We start from the raw sequence: 21563 nt of genomic DNA, 5'->3' as shown, positions 1-21563 counted from the left end.
GGGCCCTGGAATCAGCAACCATGTGAGGAGCATACCTGGAGAGTTGGGTAAACTTGAGCCCATACTCTTGGACTGTCATGCTACCTTGCCTTAAGTTCATAAATTCCTGAGCTTTTGCCTCTCTTAACTCTCTTGCGAAAAACCTGTCTAGAAAGGTCTCACTAAAGCAATCCAAGTGATAGGAGCTACATCGGTACCCCTGTTCTCTTTCCACTGAGTATACCAGATATGAGCCACATCCTTAAGTTGGTAAGATGCTAACTCCACCCGATCATTCCCAGTTACTTGTATCACTTCAAAGATCTTCTTGACCTCACTAATGAAGTTCTGGGATCCTCACCAATCTGCGATCCGAAGAACTCTGGCAGATTCATCCTAACAAAATCTCGCACTCTGGCTGCAGCTGACCCCACATTAGTATCTTCCGAAACTGGAACCCGCTGATTGTTCTGGTTGGCCACACTCTAAGCCAATATTTGAATGGCATTCTGAAACTCTCCATTCGAAACTTCTTGATCTGGGACTGGAGGAGCTATGTTTGTATTCCTAATATTCGCATTCCTGACGTTAGCTCTACGAGGAGGCATGATCACTGAAACGTGAACGTCGAGTTAGAATGAGGAATTAGATCATACCTTACGCCCAATAAGAGTAATAAGAAAAATGAAGATTTTTCCTAAATCACTTTGTAGCCTCCCTCTGATTAGATGTGGTGCGCACTACACACCCATAAAAAGGACTCTACCTAGCACGGCCTTTCAGAAATCCTAGGACACTTAAACCTAGTTCTTTGATACCAAGTTTGTCACGCCCCGAGCTACCGCTAAGACGCAGACACGAGACTTAGGATCACAAGTGACCCCAAGCTAACCTTGCTAGCTTGACATGATCATACTAAGGATAACAATAACTGATGCTGAAGCTTAAATATCATGAAAACGAAAATGATTGGGAATACACATTCTAAAACTGAATATATCAAATTTGAGAGTTTAATACAAGAGAAATATCAAACTCAATTACTAAGCTGAATCTAGCATACCTGATAGTGGCCTCTAACTGACTAGAAGTGTTGGGGCATGCCCCAGCTAAATCTAGCAAAACTGAAACTAAGAGACAGAAATACTGAAGTAAATAACATAACTATTGTCCTCAGAGAATGAGGACTCACCACTGATGCTGCTGAGCTAAAGATCGGGAACCGATCTATGCGTGATCTGGAAGCTGAGAACCTGAACCTGCATCACGAGAAGATGTAACATAGAGTATGCGTTAGTACTTGAGACGTACTTAGCATGCACGATAGAGTAAAGTTGAAATAACATATAACTGAACAAGCAATAATGCAAGGATATAAACTGAACATGATATAGATACTGAATGCTGAATTAACTGAATGCAAAGACCACTTTTATAACATGCTGATACTTAATACTGACTGTACTGAAATGTGGTCAATGCAATAGAGTCTGACTTAACTGTGGGAGCTACTAATAACCGACATAAAACCACATGAGCTAAATGTGGAGTCTAATGTATATTTCCCATCGAAAGGACCTAATGCACCTGGCCAAAGGTATGGAGGAATGCTGGCATGATCACTAAAATGATCCCCACAGAGAGGACTTACAACCTACGTGGTTCGTAGTTCTGGGACTATATGGGTGACTGACCCTTGTCCAACTTGGTATTATGCTACTCCCAATAGGTTAAATGATTAACACATTATGACTGAATTTATGTAATATACTGGATAGCTTAAATGGACATACAAACTGAGAATGCACACTAATATACTGATAATGACACATTCAAAAACTGAGGCACATATATCTGTAGTGCTGAAATATCTGACCTGGCATATGTAATTCAAGAACTAAAGAACTACATAGCTAAGGTTCTGAATTCCATGCAAGAAACCAAGTATTAACATGATAATCTAATTTGGAACATTAAATTAACTAATTCATGATAATCTGCTAAAGTTCTAGAAACCCTAGGTCTAGTTAATAATAGGGAATCAAGAATCTAACTGAATTCTAGTGACCTAATTGGTGAAAGGAACCCACTATTGAAATCCCACATAGCTAGTGAAAAATACCACAGAGAAATCCTTCGATATCAAGGTTGGAACCGGAGGAAACTTGTTGCGTTCTTGAACAAGGGTTCTTGACTTCTTTCTCCTCTTAGCGTTCTAACTTTCTAAATTTTGATGACTGATTTGACTTAGGTAAGTTCCAGTTATGTTTCTAGGCTAGAACTAACCAAACCCACGTAGTTTAGGGTTAAAACGACGCAGTTTAGGGGTCCAACAAAATACGAAAAGACCAAAAGACCCCTGACTTATCTGTTGTCGGAGTGACCAACGGATGACACCGACGGACCGTCGATGGACTGGCAGTCCGTGCTAGTTAGCTGTCAGTTGTGATGGAGTTGGGTTCCTGGGGGCTTGATCCACGGACCAAGACCAAGGACCGTGGCCTGTCCTACGGACCGTAGGTCCGACCGTGGGTCAGCACTTAGCCATTTTTCCCAGGCCTTCTGGGAGGAGGGTCACATCTGCGAACCACGATCCTGCAGGACGCACCGTGGGTCCTCCTACAGTCCTTGGATGGTGTCTGTGGGTGCCACCTACAACACCTAAAAACTGCAATCTTGCCTATTCTAGTATACTGAGTGTTATAGGCAACTACTATGAAATATCACTGAACTCATAAACTCGTTTAGAAATCAAAGTTTCTCATTTTTCAAAATAATACTCTCTTTCTTCATGTAAGAATGACACATTTGGGAAATACTTAGTTCCCTTATGCTCTTTCTCAAACTCCCGTTTACTTCCTCAAAAACTCAGTTTAAAACACAATCGCTGTCTTTAAAAGATCGTCAAAATTTACAAATCAAAATAGAGATTTGAAATATATACATGAACGAATAAACTGAAGGATCTGAATAACAATATAGAAAACTAAATACTCAGAGCTCAAGGTCTCAAGAACTAAGAACTCAACGATACTACTCATCTCAAGAATACTCAATTCATAGGATTCATGCGGAAATATGGACATGAATAAATCAACTCAAGGAACTCAATAACAATATAGAAATTGAGTACTCATAACAGAATAAAAGCTCTTAAAATTTTCTCTTAAACTCACTTAGTTTTGAATGAAAATTAATACATGTAGGAACTCTCAAGAGGGAATGGAGCCTTTAGGAGCTAATGCAAAGAAGGGAAGCATAGCCACAACTTAAAGGAACATGTGTCGGATGAAACAAGAAAACATTTACTCAATGACTCCTAGCGTACTGCTGGTGCGCCGCCAGACTCGAAAGTACTGGGATGGATTTGGGCGTACTGCTGGTGCATTGCACCAGCACTCCTGGCGTACTGGTGGCGCGCCGCCCCAACCCTTCTCCAACGACTTCGATGAATTGTTTTGGTAAAATTCAAACTTCAAACTAGGTTAGAATTGGGGAATTTCTCCTAAACTCTTCTTGTTTATCAAACCCCAAATGATTACAAGAGAATTTCATACAATCCTTTTAAGAAACACAACTCATACTAAAGATCCTCAACCCAAGAAACTCATAACCTCCATTGTTAAAAAAATGAAACTATAATCAAGAACTACTCAAGAATATTTTAGGTACAATGATTTCATGGACGATTTCATGGATGAATTAGATGCCTGGAATGAGGACTAACAAGTTAAACACAATGTTCTTGGCGAAAATTGGCGGGATCTTGATGAACGCTCAAAACCTAGCCTTTTCTCCTCTTGAACTCTTCTCTTATTCTCTAAGTGTTTAGGAATGACGAAGAATGGTTTAGCATCTGATTAGACCCTTAATGGAGTGAGGAAAAACGTGGTAGGCCTAATAGAAAAATGAAAAGACCAAAATACCCTTTTCTAAAACGAATCAGATGCCTAAACTAAAGAGGCTTCACTCAAACGGGCATAACTTTTTACTCCGAGCTTGAAATTAAGAAAAATTGGTAGAGTATGAAAGAGGACTCAAATACCTTCCATTTGGTAGGTTATGAGCCATCTAACTCTTTATGTGTTAAAAGATATGGTCATTTGAAGTTGACCCAAGTAAAATCTCATAGTGAAACTCAATCGGAAAGAAAGCTTTTAACTCAACTTTGTGTTAGAGGATTCTAGTGACCTTAATTCATATCCAAAATCATTCCCACACTAAATAATTGACCTTAAAACCTAAGAACAATTAAGAGTCACTCGGTACAATCTTACTCACAAATGAAGAATGGTTTGAGTCTTATGTTAGAAATTTTTAGGGTGTTACAATATCTCCCCCTTGGGATCATTTGTCCTCGAATGATGGCTGGTATAAGAATGGCAAGGAAATGAGTTACTCTTACTATCTTTCTGACTTTTAAACTTGCCTACAACATTGGCGGAACTAATTCCTACCAAGAGTTTGGAACTATCTATAGCACATAAGTCAAGAACGATATTATTTTGAACAAAGTCATGCTCTATCTGAAGTTATCTTACATGAAGCAAGGATATCTGGGCATGAAGTAAGAATATTTATACCACACCTTGATAGATATGACTGATATTGTTGAAGTTTATAAAAACTTCTAAACTATGCTCTTTTTTCTTGTCACGAGTCTCATTGGCTGCAACTCATAGCCCCCCGCAAGGGTATATGACTACTCTTACAAAGGTCTGAGTCTAACCGTATGCTCTTGCTATATTCAAGCCTAACTAGAAATCACAAAGTACTTAACATAAGGTGATATTCTAATCTAAAACACAGGATTCAGGTTCTATACCTCTATAGGGAATCTCATCCCAAAGAATACTTCTCATTATAGCTGCCTTCAACCAATTTTGAGCCCATATCAAGAAACATCTAATGCATCATGCATTTGTCCACGTGTTAACAACAAAACATTCAAGTCCAGGACTATAACTACTCCATGGACTTCTACTAACCAATCCTTCTAAGAATTTCTCATTCTCTCATTATCTCTACCAATTGAAATTTCACACATTACTACCAGGAATCGACTAATTTCTCTCATTTAACTATTACTCATAGTAAAACACCATCCTATTCCTCCTCCATATTATAACTTTAGATGGAATATGAAGACCACCAGTACCATAATAAAAAACATCAACCCTCTCTTTCTATCATAACTCAACTACTATCGATAACATTGCTATCAAAACTAAAAAAGATCACTGAAAGAGCCTAGGACAAAAGATCATAAGTACGATTCATTCAAGATATCTGATATAAGAATATGCATGGCATAACATTATATTGCTAGCCATTGAGAATACTATGAGATACAAGTGCTTATATGAATAAGCTCATATCATGAGGCTGATATCCATAACTTTCTAGAGTAAGTTTGAGATCCATGGGCTAAAGTCTTTACCCCTCATTCTGGGAATTGAGCATAGATGTGAGTCCACCTGAAGTGTATGAGCATAAGTCATAGACACAATTCCGATATTAGGAACAACAACAAGATGTTTTAATGACTGAACGTTGAGGAATACGCTAGAGTATGACTGGATCAATATATCACTTTAACTCTTTTTGAAGACATCATTATCTGATTCTCAACACTTGACTTGGTTTCTCATCTTATCATCTCCCCCCTTAGGCCTAAAGGTCATACTTTAAAGATATGAATCTATTACATCATCTCTAAACTAGTCAATATTTGTCTTACTGTAATAATCGGGGCATGCTAATCCCATGTCTACAGAATTCTTCATATGCAAAAACTAAGATTCCTTCTAGGACTTCTTTCTAAGTTGCTTCTTTTAACTCTTCCTTCTTCTATAGAAGAATTTCTATAATCTCTACCCGCACTTACCTATAAAGTCATTTAATCGAACTCTTAATAGTATGACTTCTTCTTCTTAGCCCACTAGTACTGTCCTTCTAAGTTCATATCAATCTGACCGGAGGAAAACTTGAACTATATTTGAAAGGCTCATCATTGGCTATATATAGTCCATTCGACCAACTCTTAAGGGTAATAAATAATTCTTACATCAGTCTATCCCACATTGATAATCAAATATCCTATCTAGGCACATTTAGAAAGTCATTAACTCAATTAGAACCTTGTCCGACTACATACGATCTCGGGTACACCCCTTGATGGTCTTGCTAATCTAATGACTTAGCCTCATTTCATTGCCCTCATATAAGAGACAAAATACCACACTTGAACCACTCGCATTTATTGCAACTAACATCTTAATTTCTCACCTACTCTATGTCAAATATACCGATCTCATAACTAACATCTTTACCCTTCTGTTGCCATCTCTTTTTTTTATCACGGCACTCATCTCTAATTCAAGCTTAGTGTCTAGTACTAGACATGGGCAGCAACCACTTCTCATATTACACTAACTTACAACTAGTAGATATAATCAATAACACACAAGAATCCTGAAACATCATGGCACAAAAAGCCGATCCTTGCCTCATAATCTATCTAGTTACAACCTATCAACATATTCTCTTTCACAACCTAAGTACTATTTACCATCTCACTATACATCATTCCTCAATTATTTCTATAACCTTCTAAATACCCTGGGACTCTGACTTCCAAAAATCATAAGCCTAGATTAGATCTATCACCTCATGAATACTCTGCTCTTTTATTCAACAACTATAGTAGGTCTTCTCTAACACAATAACACATTGACATAAACTCATTTTTAGTTAAATTGTACTCTAACTCATCCTTACCTATAACTATTCCTCTATCTCCTATCATGAAATCCACACAAAATTATTATTCTTTAGCTTACACACAAAGGAAAACTCCTCATTAATGACTTACTGAGCACATGATTGCAACAACATACATTATTTCATCACTATCTCTCTGCCTTAGATTTTTATACCTCTAAATGCATTCTTCTAACTCTGGGCACTTCTATTACTTGAGGCTCATAACATCATAACTCATACTATCTTTCGGGTGATAATTACTACTCAAGCATTCTAGAACACACTCCTCTCATAAGGGTCTCATTTGAATAAAATATGAAGAAGAGAGTATGGGAGTACATCTCGCTTCTATCTCGATCACACGATTCATAAGAATAAGAGTGCAATCTTTCGAATATAAACACTTAATCTTACTCACGAGCTTCTCACAAGCCCCTCTACTGTCTCATGAATTTCTAAAGACTTTACGTGAAAGTAACTCATCAATAAGGATCTGGGCTATTCTATTTCAGCCACCTTGAGTATGAGGGGTCATTGAATGGATTTGAGAAAACACACGATTATGAATAAGTTCCATATGACACAGTTTTATTACACGATTTAGAGTATGGAAGAAGGGAACCTTTTCTCAAATGTATGTAGTCCCTCATTTATAGAAGTGAGGCCCTCACAATCATAAATAAGATTCTACTAACATGGCTTCATAGACACCCTAGGACACTTGAACTCTGTGCTCTGATATCAAGGTTTTCACGACCTGAATCTACACCCTAGACATGGCCAGCACTCGAGAATCATTGTTGGTCCCCAATACAACCCTTATCCTTGCTGACTATAAGTGGAAGACTAACTCAACCATACATAAGCATCAAATTGAAAGAAACGTTTAAAACAGTTTATTGAATCTCAAAACTTTACTAAATATACTAAGTATGAAATATAAGTTTAAATTAAACATCTGAAAAATGAAAGAATTTCCAAAACTATCTATCTATGAAGCCTCTATTGTATATAGACAAGTGTCGGGAATAAACCCACTACTACTCAAAATGTTACTAATACTAACAACTCATAAAACTAGAGTCTTCCGGAAGAAAGGAGGTCTTACTCAAAAGCTGGCACGTAGACGAAGTGATCTCAACGGGATCTTGTTGAGGATCCTAAGAACATGTATCTGCATCGTTTAAAGATGCAGGTCGAATGACATCAGTACATTGAATGTATGAGTATGTAATATAGTTGAATAATAATTTACTAAATGAAAGAACGACAGTATATATAGATATACACTTAACTGAATGTAAAGAAGTAAGGAAATGAAATCATTAAAACCTTGCAAAGATGCTTACTCATTTCTGAATTCAACATGTTAAGTGATATAATAAAAACACACTTTTAACTCTATTTGGGATATTTTCTAACCAACAACCATCACTATGAGCTACGTGATACAACGTCTCGCCCATGTTGTCAAAATTGCAATATACCTTGCTAGGGTATAGAACACATCAACTAAGTTGATCCACTAAGCCATGCTCGAAAGCAACAAGCAGTTATCCAAAAGATATGATCCTTCACCCATGTTGGCATACATGGTTTATGAGGATTTTCAGCTGTCTGAACTCATACCCATATCGGTGCTCAATATTACTCTCAATAATATATATACTCATTCTCAAATGTATAAAACATACACTTTCTCTAGTTTGAGATAATTTCTCAAACTATCCTCTTAAAAGAGGTAACTGCTATAAAATATCTTTAAACTTATAAACTCATTTAGAAATCAAAGTTTCTCCTTTCTCAAAATAATACTCTTTTTCTTCATGTAAGAATGGAACATTTGGGAAATACTTAGTTCCCTTATACTCTTTCTCAAAGTCCTCTTTACTTCCTCAAAACTTAGTTTAAAACACAATCGCGGCTTTAAATGATTCTCAAAATTTATAACTCAAAATAGGGTTCATGCTGAAATATAGACATGAACGAATCAACTCAAGGATCTAAATAACAATATAGAAAGCTCAATACTCAGAATTCAACGACTCAGGAACTCAAAACTCAATTATACTACTCATCTCAAGAATACTCAATTTATAGGGTTCATGTGGAAATATGGACATGAACGAATCAACTCAAGGACCTCAATAGTAATATAGAAACTCAGTACTCATAACTCAATAAAAGTTCTTGAACTTTTCTCTTAAACTCACTTTAGTTTTGAATGAAAACTAAGACATGTGATTAGAACATGCAGCAACTCTCAAGGGAGAATGAAGCCTTTAGGAGATGATGAAAATAAGTGAAACATAGCCAAATATTAAAGGAATATGCGCCGGATGAAACAAAAAAATATTGGCTCAGCGACTCCTGGCCTACTGCTGACGCGTTGCCCCAACACTCTTGTCGTACTGGTGGTGCACCGCGCCATGCCCCTAAGTACTGGGGCTAGATTTGGGTGTACTACTGGAGCGTCACCCCAACACTCCTAGAGTACTGGTGGCGCGCCGCCCCATCCCTTTTCCAACAATTTCGATGAATTTTTTTTTTTAAAAAAAAATCAAGCTTCAAACTAGGTTAGAATTGGGAAATTTCTCCTAAAATCTTCTTGTTTCTCAAACCCGACACAATTACAAGCGAATTTCATACAATCCTTTTAAGAAACAACTCAAACTAAAGATCCTCAACCTAGGAAGCTCATAACCTCCTTTGTTAAAGAATGAAACTATAATCAAGAAATACTCAAGAATCTTTTAGATACAACGATTTCATGGATGAATTAGATGTATAAAGTGAGGAAGAACAATTCCAACACTGTGAGAAGCCATACATACATGGAAGGAACAATGTTCTTGGTGAAAATCGATAGGATCTTGACGAACCCTCAAAACCTAGCTCTTTTTTCCTCTTGAACTCTTCTCTTATTTTTCTAAGTTTTTAGGAAAGACAAAGAATGGTTTAGCATCTGATTAGAGCATTAATTGGGTGGGTAAAGAAGTGCTAGGCCTAGTGGGACAAAGGAAACGACCAAAATACCATTTTCTAAAATGACTCAGATGCCTTAACTAGAAAGGCTTCATTCAAACGGATATAACTTTTTACTTCGAGCTCGAAATTAAGCAAACTTTGTGGCATTAGAATGAGGACTCAAATACCTTAAATTTGGTAGGTCATGGGTCACCTAACTCATTATGTGTTAAAAGATATGGTCATTTGAAGTTGACCCAAGTAAATCTCATAGTGAAACTCAATTGGAAAGAAAGCTTTCAACTCAACTTTGTGATAGGGATTCTAGTGACCTTAATTCAAATCCAAAATCATTCCCAACACTAAATAATTGAACTTTACATCTATGAATAATTAAGAGTCCCTCAGTAAAATCTTATTCACAAATGAAGAATGGTTCAAGTCTTATCTTAGAAATTTTCGGGGTGTTACATATTAATCGAAAGATAAATACAAATATGAAGGGGGACATCAATCCAAAAACCTTCAAGTTTCGAGTTTTTATCTAGGCTTAACATCAAAAAATTCATTTTCAAAGGGCCAAGAGCATCCGTGGGAAGGTCGCTTTCACTAAAGTAGGTTTTGTAACTTTGAAGAGCGCATGCATGCTTGGCTAGCACACCTTGCTCTTCGATGTCTTCTAGTCATTACATGTTAAATATTTATAGGTAATCTTTCTAATATTTTTAGTAATTTACTTTTATAGTTATCCATAAAGGATTTGGAGAAGTAGTAGTACTAATAATACATTTGTCTAGATTAGTATGGGCTTTAGTCAGCCTAACAAAATAAGTACCCGCTATGTCTTCCTCTAGCTTTACCAAGACAAACATCGGTGGAACTTCCAGGCAGCAAATATAGTTGGCCTGCATTATATTAGTTCCATCCTTTTCTAAAGCAATTGACACATTGTTTGCTTCGTGATACCTATGTTGAATTGGGGTCCTCCCCCTTCTAGATTAGCACCCTCCAACCAGACAATATATTAGAGTAAGTTGGGTGTGGTCATTCTCGAGGAGGGAAATTATATTCTCATAGTCGTTGTTGATTTCTAGTGGTGTCAAGTTGTTGTTCAATGCCAACTCCATTCCTTGTAGTAGTGTTGTCAATTCTGCTTTTAAGGAATATGTAGCATAAAGGTTGCTCATATAGCCTAATACCCCTTCTCCCTTTATATTCCTAATTGCTCCCCCTATTCCTCTTCTCCTCGAGTTACCCATTGATGAACGATCCGTGTTTAGTTTGAATCCTTTTGTTGGAGGTTCCCATTTTATGTTTGTGGTTTCTGGGGTAATGCTTCTTTTCGAGGGTCCAGTTAGTGAAAGATATTCTCTGGAGTGAGTTATGGTCTTTGTAATGCTTATTTTCGTACTTATATTATTATGGTAGTTCTCATTTCTTGTCCTCCAAATGTTCCATATGAAGAAAGGGTACTGTTCCTGCCAATTTAATGATGTTTTTCTGAGGGGAAAACTTAGTTCTTTGAGTCTAACTAGCCAATCGCCCCCTCCATTATTTATAATATGATTTATTGCATATATAACTCCCAAGTCTAGACACATTTTCCTAACTGTCTCACATTCTAGGAATATGTGGGTGATCGTTTCGGGAGTGATGCATATATGGCATAGCTTACTAATTTCTATTCCAAAGTTGATTAGATAGTCTGGTGTGAGGATTCTATTATGATGTCACCGCCAAATGAAGTATTTTATTTTATTTGGGCCTTTTAGTGACCTAATATATGTAAATTCAATTATTGGTTGAGGGGTTTCAACATTGTTTATTATTAGAAAATGATATACAAAGCTTGTTGTTAGGACTCCCTTATGGCTAGGCCTTCAAGTGGCTTTGTCCTTTAGTGCTCTGTTTATATAGGCACATTGTAGGGGGGGTTTTTTAGCGCTTTAGTTAACTCGAATGATATAGGTCCTCTTTCGTCCTGGACTTATTTGGACAGGAATGTTCCAGTTTTGAGGTCTCACCCGTTTATGTGGAGCGGGCCATGTAGTAGTTCTCTCATTGTTATATTGTTAGGTAGCCATCGCTCGTGCAAGACATTCAATCCTACCACGAGGTTTTTCGATTGTCTACTACTATTAACCTTTTTTACAAACATTCCATACTACCAGGAGGTTTTTTCTACAATAACCTTTTATTTTTAGAAACCGTTATGAAATATATCTTTATTTTTATTAATTATTTTTTTATTACTTGCATCAAAATCTGTTTATAAGGTTATTACATTATAAATTTTGTTCAAACTAAATTTTTTTTTAGAAAAGTTGTTCATTTGTCAAATTATAGGACAACATTAACTTATTTACTCAAACAATATTTTTTCAATTTTCTATTTTAGACTAAATTTATGTTTTATTATAGAAGTTAAATTAAAAAAATACTATTATTTTTAAAGAAGTATAAAAAGAGAAGATAAAAATTGATAATGCAATGATAACACTCAATTTATCCTCAAGACAAGAGAATAAGTGGTCGTTAGTAATAAAAACCCGACTAAGAGTCGGGGCCGAATCGCGCACGAACAGGTATAGTGGAAATAATTCAATTAGAAAATTAGGAAAGTGACCTATAGCCCATAAATACATGTTTGTGCCTAAAATTCAATATTTTTATATGGTTATTTTCTTAAGCCCTCCGAATAGGGAAAATCTATGTCTTTAAAATTGTGTTGCTTAAATTACATACTTCATTTAGGATGACAAAATTTATTATGATAAGTAGTACCTTCAATCTTTCAGTTCCACATGTATATGATAATTTCAAATAAAACATTTAATATTTTAGTCTCAGATTTCAATTATTGAGATATCCAGTATTATCAGTATTATGTGGTTTACCCGTATAATTACGTTCGGAGTATTACTTAACACCAAGCATACATATGGATGAAATCTCACCCTTCAGTTAAGACTGAGACCTTTAGTAGCAATCCTTAAGTCTCGGTACTACGTGAAAACGTAGGTTTTAAGGGTCACCCGTCACACCAAGACTGACACCTTAGTCCTTTTTGGACATTAGCTTAGCAGATGCACAGTAGATAATGTTCTTACCTTGGCAAAGTGCAAAGCACCCTTCCAACTGGGATACAGGTTGGAATCCGTTTAGCTCAGATGGATTATGTCGATTAATAGTATCTTCCACAGTTCAATCTCAGATATTTGATGACCTTGTATTTTAGTTTACTCAGCACAATGGTGATTAGTTACATGCTTATAATTATTACTTGGTCATTGCATCAACTAATTTATTTCAGTTTTATGTTCAGTTCAACATCTTAGATTTATCATGTTTAGCTTGTTAGATTATTGTGTCTATCTCATATATATTCAGTATATTCAAAGTACTACACACATACTCTTTTGCGCTATATTGTCTTATAATATAGATTCATACTCTCAGTATCCAACTCGCAAACAATACGATTGTTGTATCATCTCAACAACTGAGCTTGGTGAGTCCTCATCTTTCAAGGAAAAGATCTATTGTTGTTTCATTTTGTTAATCTTTCAATTTCAGATAGTTAGAGTTAGTTGGAGGGTTGTCCCAATAGTAGAGGCTTTTAGACAGTTACACGGTAGTTTTAACTTTATGATTTATTCAAATGAATTCTATTTTGACTACTAAGTTGTGTTGGATTTATCTCAGTTTAGCTTTTGCATAAGTTATCTTCAGTTATTATTGTATGAATCATAGTGTTATGCCAGACCATGGGTTAGCTTGGGTCACTTGTGGTTCTAAGCACCGTGTTACGACTAGAAGACAGTCTCGAGTCATGACAAACTGAGTGTGTATGAGAAATACTTTTTCAAAAAACAATTTCAGCTAATTCATATTATTATTTTAGAAAAATAAACTTCATCAACATGAGAAAAATAACTTATCAAATGATAATAGGAAAAAATTGAAAATAAAGGAAAAAAAGAAGTTCTAGAATTATCTCCAAATGAAAACCGCTTAGAGGTCAAACACGAGGAATGAGGCAAACAAGATACCCATTTCGCCATATAGGAAAGCCTAGGGGTGGAAAAAACCTAGATAATCAGGGAGGAAACTATGCAAGTTTCCTAATCTAGTACATAGAAATGGCTTTCTACCTTCCATTGAAAATTAGGTCAAATACACTCTGTATGGACTGATCCGATTGGACCAACGCTTTTAGTTTTTTTGTTTTGTTTTGTTGTGACTGTATTGTTGGGCTTGTGGCTACTATTAAAAAAACAAGGCTCATATGAAAGATAATATGAAAAAAAAAATTCATGCTAATCTATTTAATTTTAAAATGTATACAATTTAAACTCTACATCGCATCAATAATTTCTTATATATTTATCCTTTTGAGATGGTATTTCATGGAGAAATGCTAAATATTCTTTTATTAGGGATGAAATTATGTACACAATTTTGTTTTTTCTGTTTATAATTAAGGTTGGTGAAAAGATTATGCAAATTATGTTATAAAAGTATTCATGTCTATTTCTCCTAATGAAATTAATTCGGTAAAAAATCTTTATTGAATGTATTTAATTTATTCCTAATCTATATATGTATCTTTTCTTTAAGAAAAAAGAAATAAAAATTCCACAAAAATCAACATTATCCTATATATTAAGCCAAGTTTTAATAAATTAAAGGAGATGTAAAAGATCTTTAAATCATATAACCGTCAACACCAAGTCATTATTATATAAAGAGAAAGTAGAGGCAAAGTATATAAAAAATAACAATTTCAAAACCCTAATAAATGAAACTCAATGGAAGTCATGCAAATAGAAAAATTGTTTTTTCAAGACCTAGCTTTAATACATTGTAGACTTTTATTTTTTTTCACCTCATACCTGAACCAACACCCAATATGCATAAATCATAATCATTAACTCAAAAATAATCTTGTCTTTAATAATCCATAAATGTTGATGTTATAGCTAATTTGAAATTTGAAACAACAAACACACAATTAAAGAGTAGAAGAACATGAGAGAGTGTATGTATGTAGAATAGAATAGTAAAGAAGAAAAGAAAACAACAGGTCATGATGAAATGTAATGTTAAGTTTTAAGATTTTGTGTGGAGAGACGATGTGGTTAGAGGAATGAAGAACATGAATATTGTGCCTAATAATTGGTAATAATCGGTCAAAATCATTCTGAAAGTACCCTTTAACTACACTACATTGCATTTCATAAGTATGCGGATGTTTTAGAATGAGTTTGAAGGAATAAAAATTTGTAATGAGCGTGAAGGTGAAATTCAAATTATTATGATCGGTGGAAAATATATTTTAAGCGATACAAGGCAAATAAGATTGATTATCCAAAGGGAATATACCTTGTCATTTTACTAGGGATGGTTTTTTTTATTATAGGATTTTGTTCTTGTTATTCATTAAGGTTGGTGAAAAGGTCAATCCAACTATAAGGGCATTCATGTCTATTTTGCCAAATGAAACTGATACAACAAAAAAATTGAATGTATTTAATCGATTTCTATATCTTTTGTTTTCTCAAACTAAGCAGTATCAAAATTTATAATCAAGTAAATAAAGGTGTGTCTTCTTTAAAAATTAAAGTTTTTAAATGAGATATACAATCACATATTTCAACATCAGAGCTGACAAAAATACTATTCTTGAGTACTCTCACCCTATAGAAAACTATAGTGTAGATACATAATATATATGTATTATATGTTGAATTTTTTTCTTCATGTGCTTACTTCTTTATATTCTAATTTTAAATTACATTATAATGTTTCTGATTATTTTTTAAAAATAATAATTTACAATCAAATATGTATATATGTCATGCTTTTGGATCTTTAATTTGTTAGCACACGACATATATGATAATAAAGCATATTACTTACTATTATTATGTTTTGTTTCTTAGTCTAAAGTACTATATACTCATGCATTTCTTGCATCATTTTTTTACTGAATGATAAAAATGATTAATAAAACATTCTAGTTGCTAGCATTATGTTTTTTATTTTGTTTTTTAGACTTAAGTACTAATGCATTTCTTGTAGTTTTTACTAAATAATAATGATGATTCTTGAAACAATAAACATGTCATGTTTTTGTAGCTCTAATTTGTTAGCACACATTATATTTGATAATAAAACATACTACTTGATATCATTATGCTTTTTCTTAGACTAAAGTACTCATGCATTTATTGTGTTTTTTACTGAATAATAATGATGATTCATGGAAAAATAAAAAAATCATGTTTTGGTATCTCTAAATTGTCAGCACACGTTATATCTGGTAATAAAACACACTACTTTCTATCATTATATTTGTTTTGGTACTTACTATAAAGTATTCATGCATTTCTTGTTTTATTTGTTGCTGAATAATAAAGTTTATTTTTGGAATAACAAAAAATCCAGATACTTCTTGGAGCTTCTAGAAAGTTTGAGTAAAATATCTTTTGATATTTTTTTATTTAATAAATATTTATATAAATCTCAAAACTTAATAGTTAAGGTAGATATTTAAAGAAATATAATAAATTTTCTGGATTTTTGTTATATCTAGAACAATCTATTTACTGGTATAAATATGTGTGACCTTAATCAGTTGTAGCCAAGCCAGTTCAAAAACGCCTTATTCATTAATAAAATTCTCCTACCCAAAATCCTCATTCTCCTTCATGGATACTTCTCTTCTCACCACTCAAAACATGAAAAATTTGAAGAATGAAAAGTCTCATGTTCTTATAGCACTATTCCCAGGCCAAGGCCAAATTAATCCATGTCTTCATTTTTCCAAACAATTAATCAATTTAGGCATTGGAGTCACTTTAACCACGAGCCTATCAACTTTCAGTAAAATAAAAAAACTCCCAAATGTTGAAGGGTTAAGCTTTGCTCCTTTCTCTGATGGCTATGATGGCAAATTTCAGTTAAGTTCAGTTGATGATTTTCATATGTTCTATTCTTCTGTAAAGTCTCGTGGGTCAAAATTCATTTTCAATTTGATCCAATCAAATGCAAAAAATGGTACCCCTTTTTCACATGTCATCTACACTATAATCATGGAATGGGTTGGTTTAGTGGCCAAAAAAATTAATATCCCATCTACATTATTTTGGATCCAACCTGCCACAGTTTTTTATATTTACTATTATAGATTCACAGACTATTCTGATTATTTCAAAAAATGTGATGCTAAGGATAAAATAATAGAGTTACCAAGATTTCCACCACTTAGTCCAATTGATTTTCCTTCTTTTGTGTTTGATGACGTGGAGAGTTCCAACTGGGCAGTTCAGTCTGTTAAAAGGCAAATTGAAATGTTGAGTAGTGAAGAAAATCCAAGAGTTCTTGTGAACACTTTTGATGATTTGGAATTTGATACTTTGAGAATTCTAAAGCATGTGACTATGGTGGGAATTGGGCCTTCAATTCCTTCAACATTTCTTGATGATAATACTTTTCGAGCTGATATGATTGAGATTAGTTCAAAGAATTATATGGATTGGTTGAACTCAAAGGACAAGGGATCAGTTATCTACATAGCATTTGAAAGTTACTCTGAAATATCAAGTCAATTGATGGAGGAGATTGGTCACGGATTGCTTAAATGTGGGAGGCCATTTTTGTGGGTGATTAGGGAAGGACAAGACGAGGATAAGATGGAGGACAAGTTGAGTTGCAAAGACGAACTTGAAAAGCAGGGGAAGATAGTGAGTTGGTGGTCGCAAGTGGAAGTTCTAAAACACCCTTCTGTTGGTTGTTTTTTGACTCATTGTGAATGGAATTCAACGTTAGAGAGCATAGCATCTAAGGTGCCTATTGTGGCATGTCCACTCTGGAACGATCAAGTTTGTAATGCAAAACTCATTCAAGATGTTTGGAAGAATGGTGTTAGAGTTAATGTTAGTGAAGGTGGTGCCGTGGAAAGAGATGAGTTCAATAGATGTATCACGATCATGATGGGGGACGGTGAAGAAGGGGAAGAATTGAGAAGAAATGTCAAGAAATGGAGTGATTTAGCTAAGGAAGCTATGAAGGAAAATGGTACATCAAGTGTGAATCTCAAGGCTTTTGCTAATGAGATTTTACTTGGTCATAATGAGTACTAAATCACTCATGAATAGATGACTTCAATAAAATAGCTAGTAATCAATTAGTCTTTTTAAGATTTTGTTCTTCGTTTCAGAAAAAATAGTGAATTTCTTTGAAATTATTCATAATGAAATAATATACTTTGTTTTTTAAATAATTATATCAATTTCTTCCTCACTTTAAATTTTTAATTTTTTTCTTTCATTGATTTCTTATCTTTTCACTTTTAATTATTTTTAGAAAATTATGTTAATTTTTTTTTTAAAAAGCGTCCTTTAATTTATTTATTTTTTAAAAAATGTACACACGTGACAGACACGTGTGTACAAACACAACAAATTTATTTGGTTGTAGGTGTCATATCAGCACAAAAGGTTCACGAATGTAAAAAAAAAAATTAGTTCGAGGGATAATAGGACCCTAATTTAGTTAATGTGTGTCAATAGGATTTTAGCGATAGTTCAGGAGGGGTACTTATGCATTATCAAATATGTACTTATGTCATGCTTTTGTAACCCAAATTTGTTAGCATACGTTATATCTAATAATAAAACATACTACTTGCTATCATTATGTTTTTTTGTTACTTATTACTCTAAAGTACTCACGCATTTCTTGTGTTATTTTTTACTGAATAATAAAGTTGATTATTGGTATAACAAAGAATTCCAGATACTTCTTAGAACTTCAAGAAAGTTTGAGTAAAATATCTTTTGATATATTTTTATTTAATAAAATGTATGTTATCTCAAAACTTAAATATTTAAGGTAGATGATTAAAGAAATATGATAATTTTTTTATATTTTTCTATATCTAAAACCATTTACATACTAGTGTAAGTATGTGTGACCTTAATCAGTTGTAACAAAGTCAGTACAAAAACGCTTTCTTCCTTTACAAAGTTCTCCTTCCCAAAATCATCATTCTCCTTCGTGGATACCTCTCTTTCACCACCCAAAACATAAAAATTTACAAAATAAAAAATCTCATGTTCTAATAGCACTATTCCCAGGCCAAGGACAAATTAATCAATATCTTCAATTTTCCAAACTATCAATCAATTTAGGTATTGAAGTTACTTTAACCACATGTCTATTAGGTTTCAATAAAAAAAGATTAAGCTTTTTCCTTTCTCTGATGGCTATGATGAAAAACCCTAGTTAAGTCCAATTGATGAGTTCCATTTGTTCTATTCTTCTATAAAGTCTCGTGGGTCAAAATTTATTTTCAATTTAATTCAATCAAATGCAAATAAATGTACCCCTTTTTCACGTGTCATCTTCACTATTATTATGGAGCAGATTGGTTTAGTGGCAAAAAAAAATTCCATCTACATCATTTTGGATCAAACCTATCACATTTTTTGATGTACTATATCGAGTCACAGATTATTCTGAATTTTTTAAAAAATTATGATGGTAAGGATAAAATAATAAAGTTACCAGGATTGCCACCACTTAGTCAAATTGATTTTCCTTCTTTTGTGTTTGATTTGAGAGTACCAATTGGGCAGTTATGTCTATGAAAAGAAAAATTGAAATGTTGAATATTGATGAAAATCTAAAAGTTCTTGTGAACATTTTGATTCTTTGAGAATTATTGTCACACCCCGAGCCTACACCCTGGACGTGGCCGGCATTCGAGAACCATTGTTGGCCCCAAGCGAACCCTTGGCCTGGCTTAATTCTCAGCGGAAGACTTACTCAACAATAAAAGAACTTTCAAAGTAAGGTTTTAACTCATGAATGTCTCAAAATAATAAATTCAGAAATATACAAGAACATTCAACTGGCCAAACGAAGGCAACTCGAGTCTCAAACAATGACAATGGAAATGAAAAAGACTCCTGAATTACTACTGTCTAACTATGAAGCCTCTATACTATGAGGGATGTCGGGAAAAGACCCCTGATCATCCTAACAAAACTGAAATAATAGAAATAAATAAGGGATCCTCCGAAAGCAAGGAGGCACACCAAAGCTAACTCGAACTGTTATGGTATCAACAAAGCGCCTTTTGATGACCTTGATCTCTTGTATCTGCATCATGAAATAGTGCATGCAAAATGGCATCAGTACACTAAATGTACAAGCATTTAAGGGGAATACTGAACATAACATAAAAGCTTGAACTTGGAAAGAAGGAAACATACTCGCCTCAACTCTACTCAACTCAACCTCAACACATGGATACTCAACTTAATACAGTATAAAAATAACAATAAATATGTAGTTTATATAAAGCATTTAAAACAGTAGATAACAACTCAATGCATTTAAAAATACAGTAATAACTCTTATTTATATGTAAAGATACAAAATAACTCAAATTGGGAGATTCTCTAACCGACAACCTTCACTATGAGCTATGTGATAATACAGTTTCTCGCCAACGCTGCCAGAACTGTCCTATACCTTGCTGGAGTATAAGACATCCTCAACTAAGTTGATCCACTAAGCTATGCTTAAAAAACAATAAGGAATCATCTAAAAATTATAACCCTTTCTACCCACGTTGGCTACATGGTTTATGAGGACTTTGAGTTGCATGACTCATCCCCATATCGGTGTTCAATACTACTCCCAATAATATACTCAGCTCATATGTTTAAAAACATTTCCTCATCCTCAAGCTTTGAGATTATTACTCAAAAGTTCTCTTAAAAGAGATTATACTCAAAAACTCCTCATGAACTCATTTGGAAATCGATGTTCCCTCTCATTTTAAATGTAAAAAAGAATTTACTCTTGGGAATACTTAGTTCCCATATATTCATTTTGAAAAATGTAATTCAACTCTCCTCATCCTCAAACTCAAGTCTTTAAACAAGTTTTAAAAGATTGTGAAACACTTCTCAAAATGACTCGAAAGAACTCTCAAGACTTTATTCTTAACTCTACCTTGAATTTGAATTATGAATTCAGGGGTTATGATTCATGTTATGAAGGAACTCTCGATGTTTAGATGTAGTTTAGAGTAGTTAAAATCATAAAGGAGTAAAGATACACCTTAAAAGGGGTGGGGGCAGGCGACCCTAGCACACTGCTGGCGCGGGGCGTTTGCCCCTGAACTTCAGAGACTCAATCTTGGTGCACTGCTGGCGCGGGGCGTCAGGCCATGAACTTCAGATACTCAATCTTGGCGCACTGCTGGCGTGCCACGCCAGACCTTTTAGTGCATCTGGGGCGCGCCACTCCAGCCTTTCCCCAGATCAATCTTATGATTTCTTTCTTCTTGTTTTCTAACCCTAATTCGACTAGAATCGATTGTTTTCCTCAAATTTTCCTTAGATTCATTTATCCAATACAAGTACACAAGAATCTACTCACTTTACCTCAAGAACAACCCTCAAAGATCGAAATCCTCATCTCAAGAATTCATCAAACTCGTTAAGCAAAACATGAAGAACAAAACCTCAAGAACAACCATCAAGAATTCAAATCATTCAACATCAATAAAGAAATTAAGGATGTAATTTACATGATTGGCGTGCGGGTGAACGAACCCACACTATGAAAGCTTACATACCTTAATTTGGTGAAATTCCTCGACAAATATCAAGAATCTTGATGAACGCCTTGAACCTCTCCTCTTGAACTCCTCTCAAAACCCTACGCATAATTTAGAGTTGTAAAAACTGGCCCAAATCAGTTTAGACCCAAAAATAATACTAAAAATGTTTAAAGCTAATGGGGTAAGGAAAAGACCAAAATACCCCGCA

At 34.4% G+C, this 21563-nt stretch overlaps 1 protein-coding gene across 1 annotated transcript; it reads left to right on the top strand.

Annotated features, from left to right (window-relative positions):
- The first annotated feature begins 16424 nt into the window (after positions 1 to 16424).
- LOC125829416 (UDP-glycosyltransferase 75C1-like) lies at positions 16425 to 17858 on the top strand. The gene has a single exon (XM_049508638.1). The coding sequence runs from the start codon at positions 16425 to 16427 to the stop codon at positions 17856 to 17858; it is 1434 nt and encodes a 477-aa protein (XP_049364595.1).
- Positions 17859 to 21563: the final 3705 nt, after the last annotated feature.

The sequence above is a fragment of the Solanum verrucosum genome, unplaced genomic scaffold, assembly GCF_900185275.1.
Source record: "Solanum verrucosum unplaced genomic scaffold, falcon-dt-bn FXZP01000052.1, whole genome shotgun sequence".
In the NCBI taxonomy this organism is placed as follows: domain Eukaryota; kingdom Viridiplantae; phylum Streptophyta; class Magnoliopsida; order Solanales; family Solanaceae; genus Solanum; species Solanum verrucosum.
This window is presented reverse-complemented; position numbering and strand designations above follow the sequence as displayed.

What these genes read in the sequence shown, in the direction of transcription:
- LOC125829416 (XM_049508638.1), top strand. Translation starts at nt 16,425, where the DNA reads ATGGATACTTCTCTTCTCACCACTCAAAACATGAAAAATTTGAAGAAT.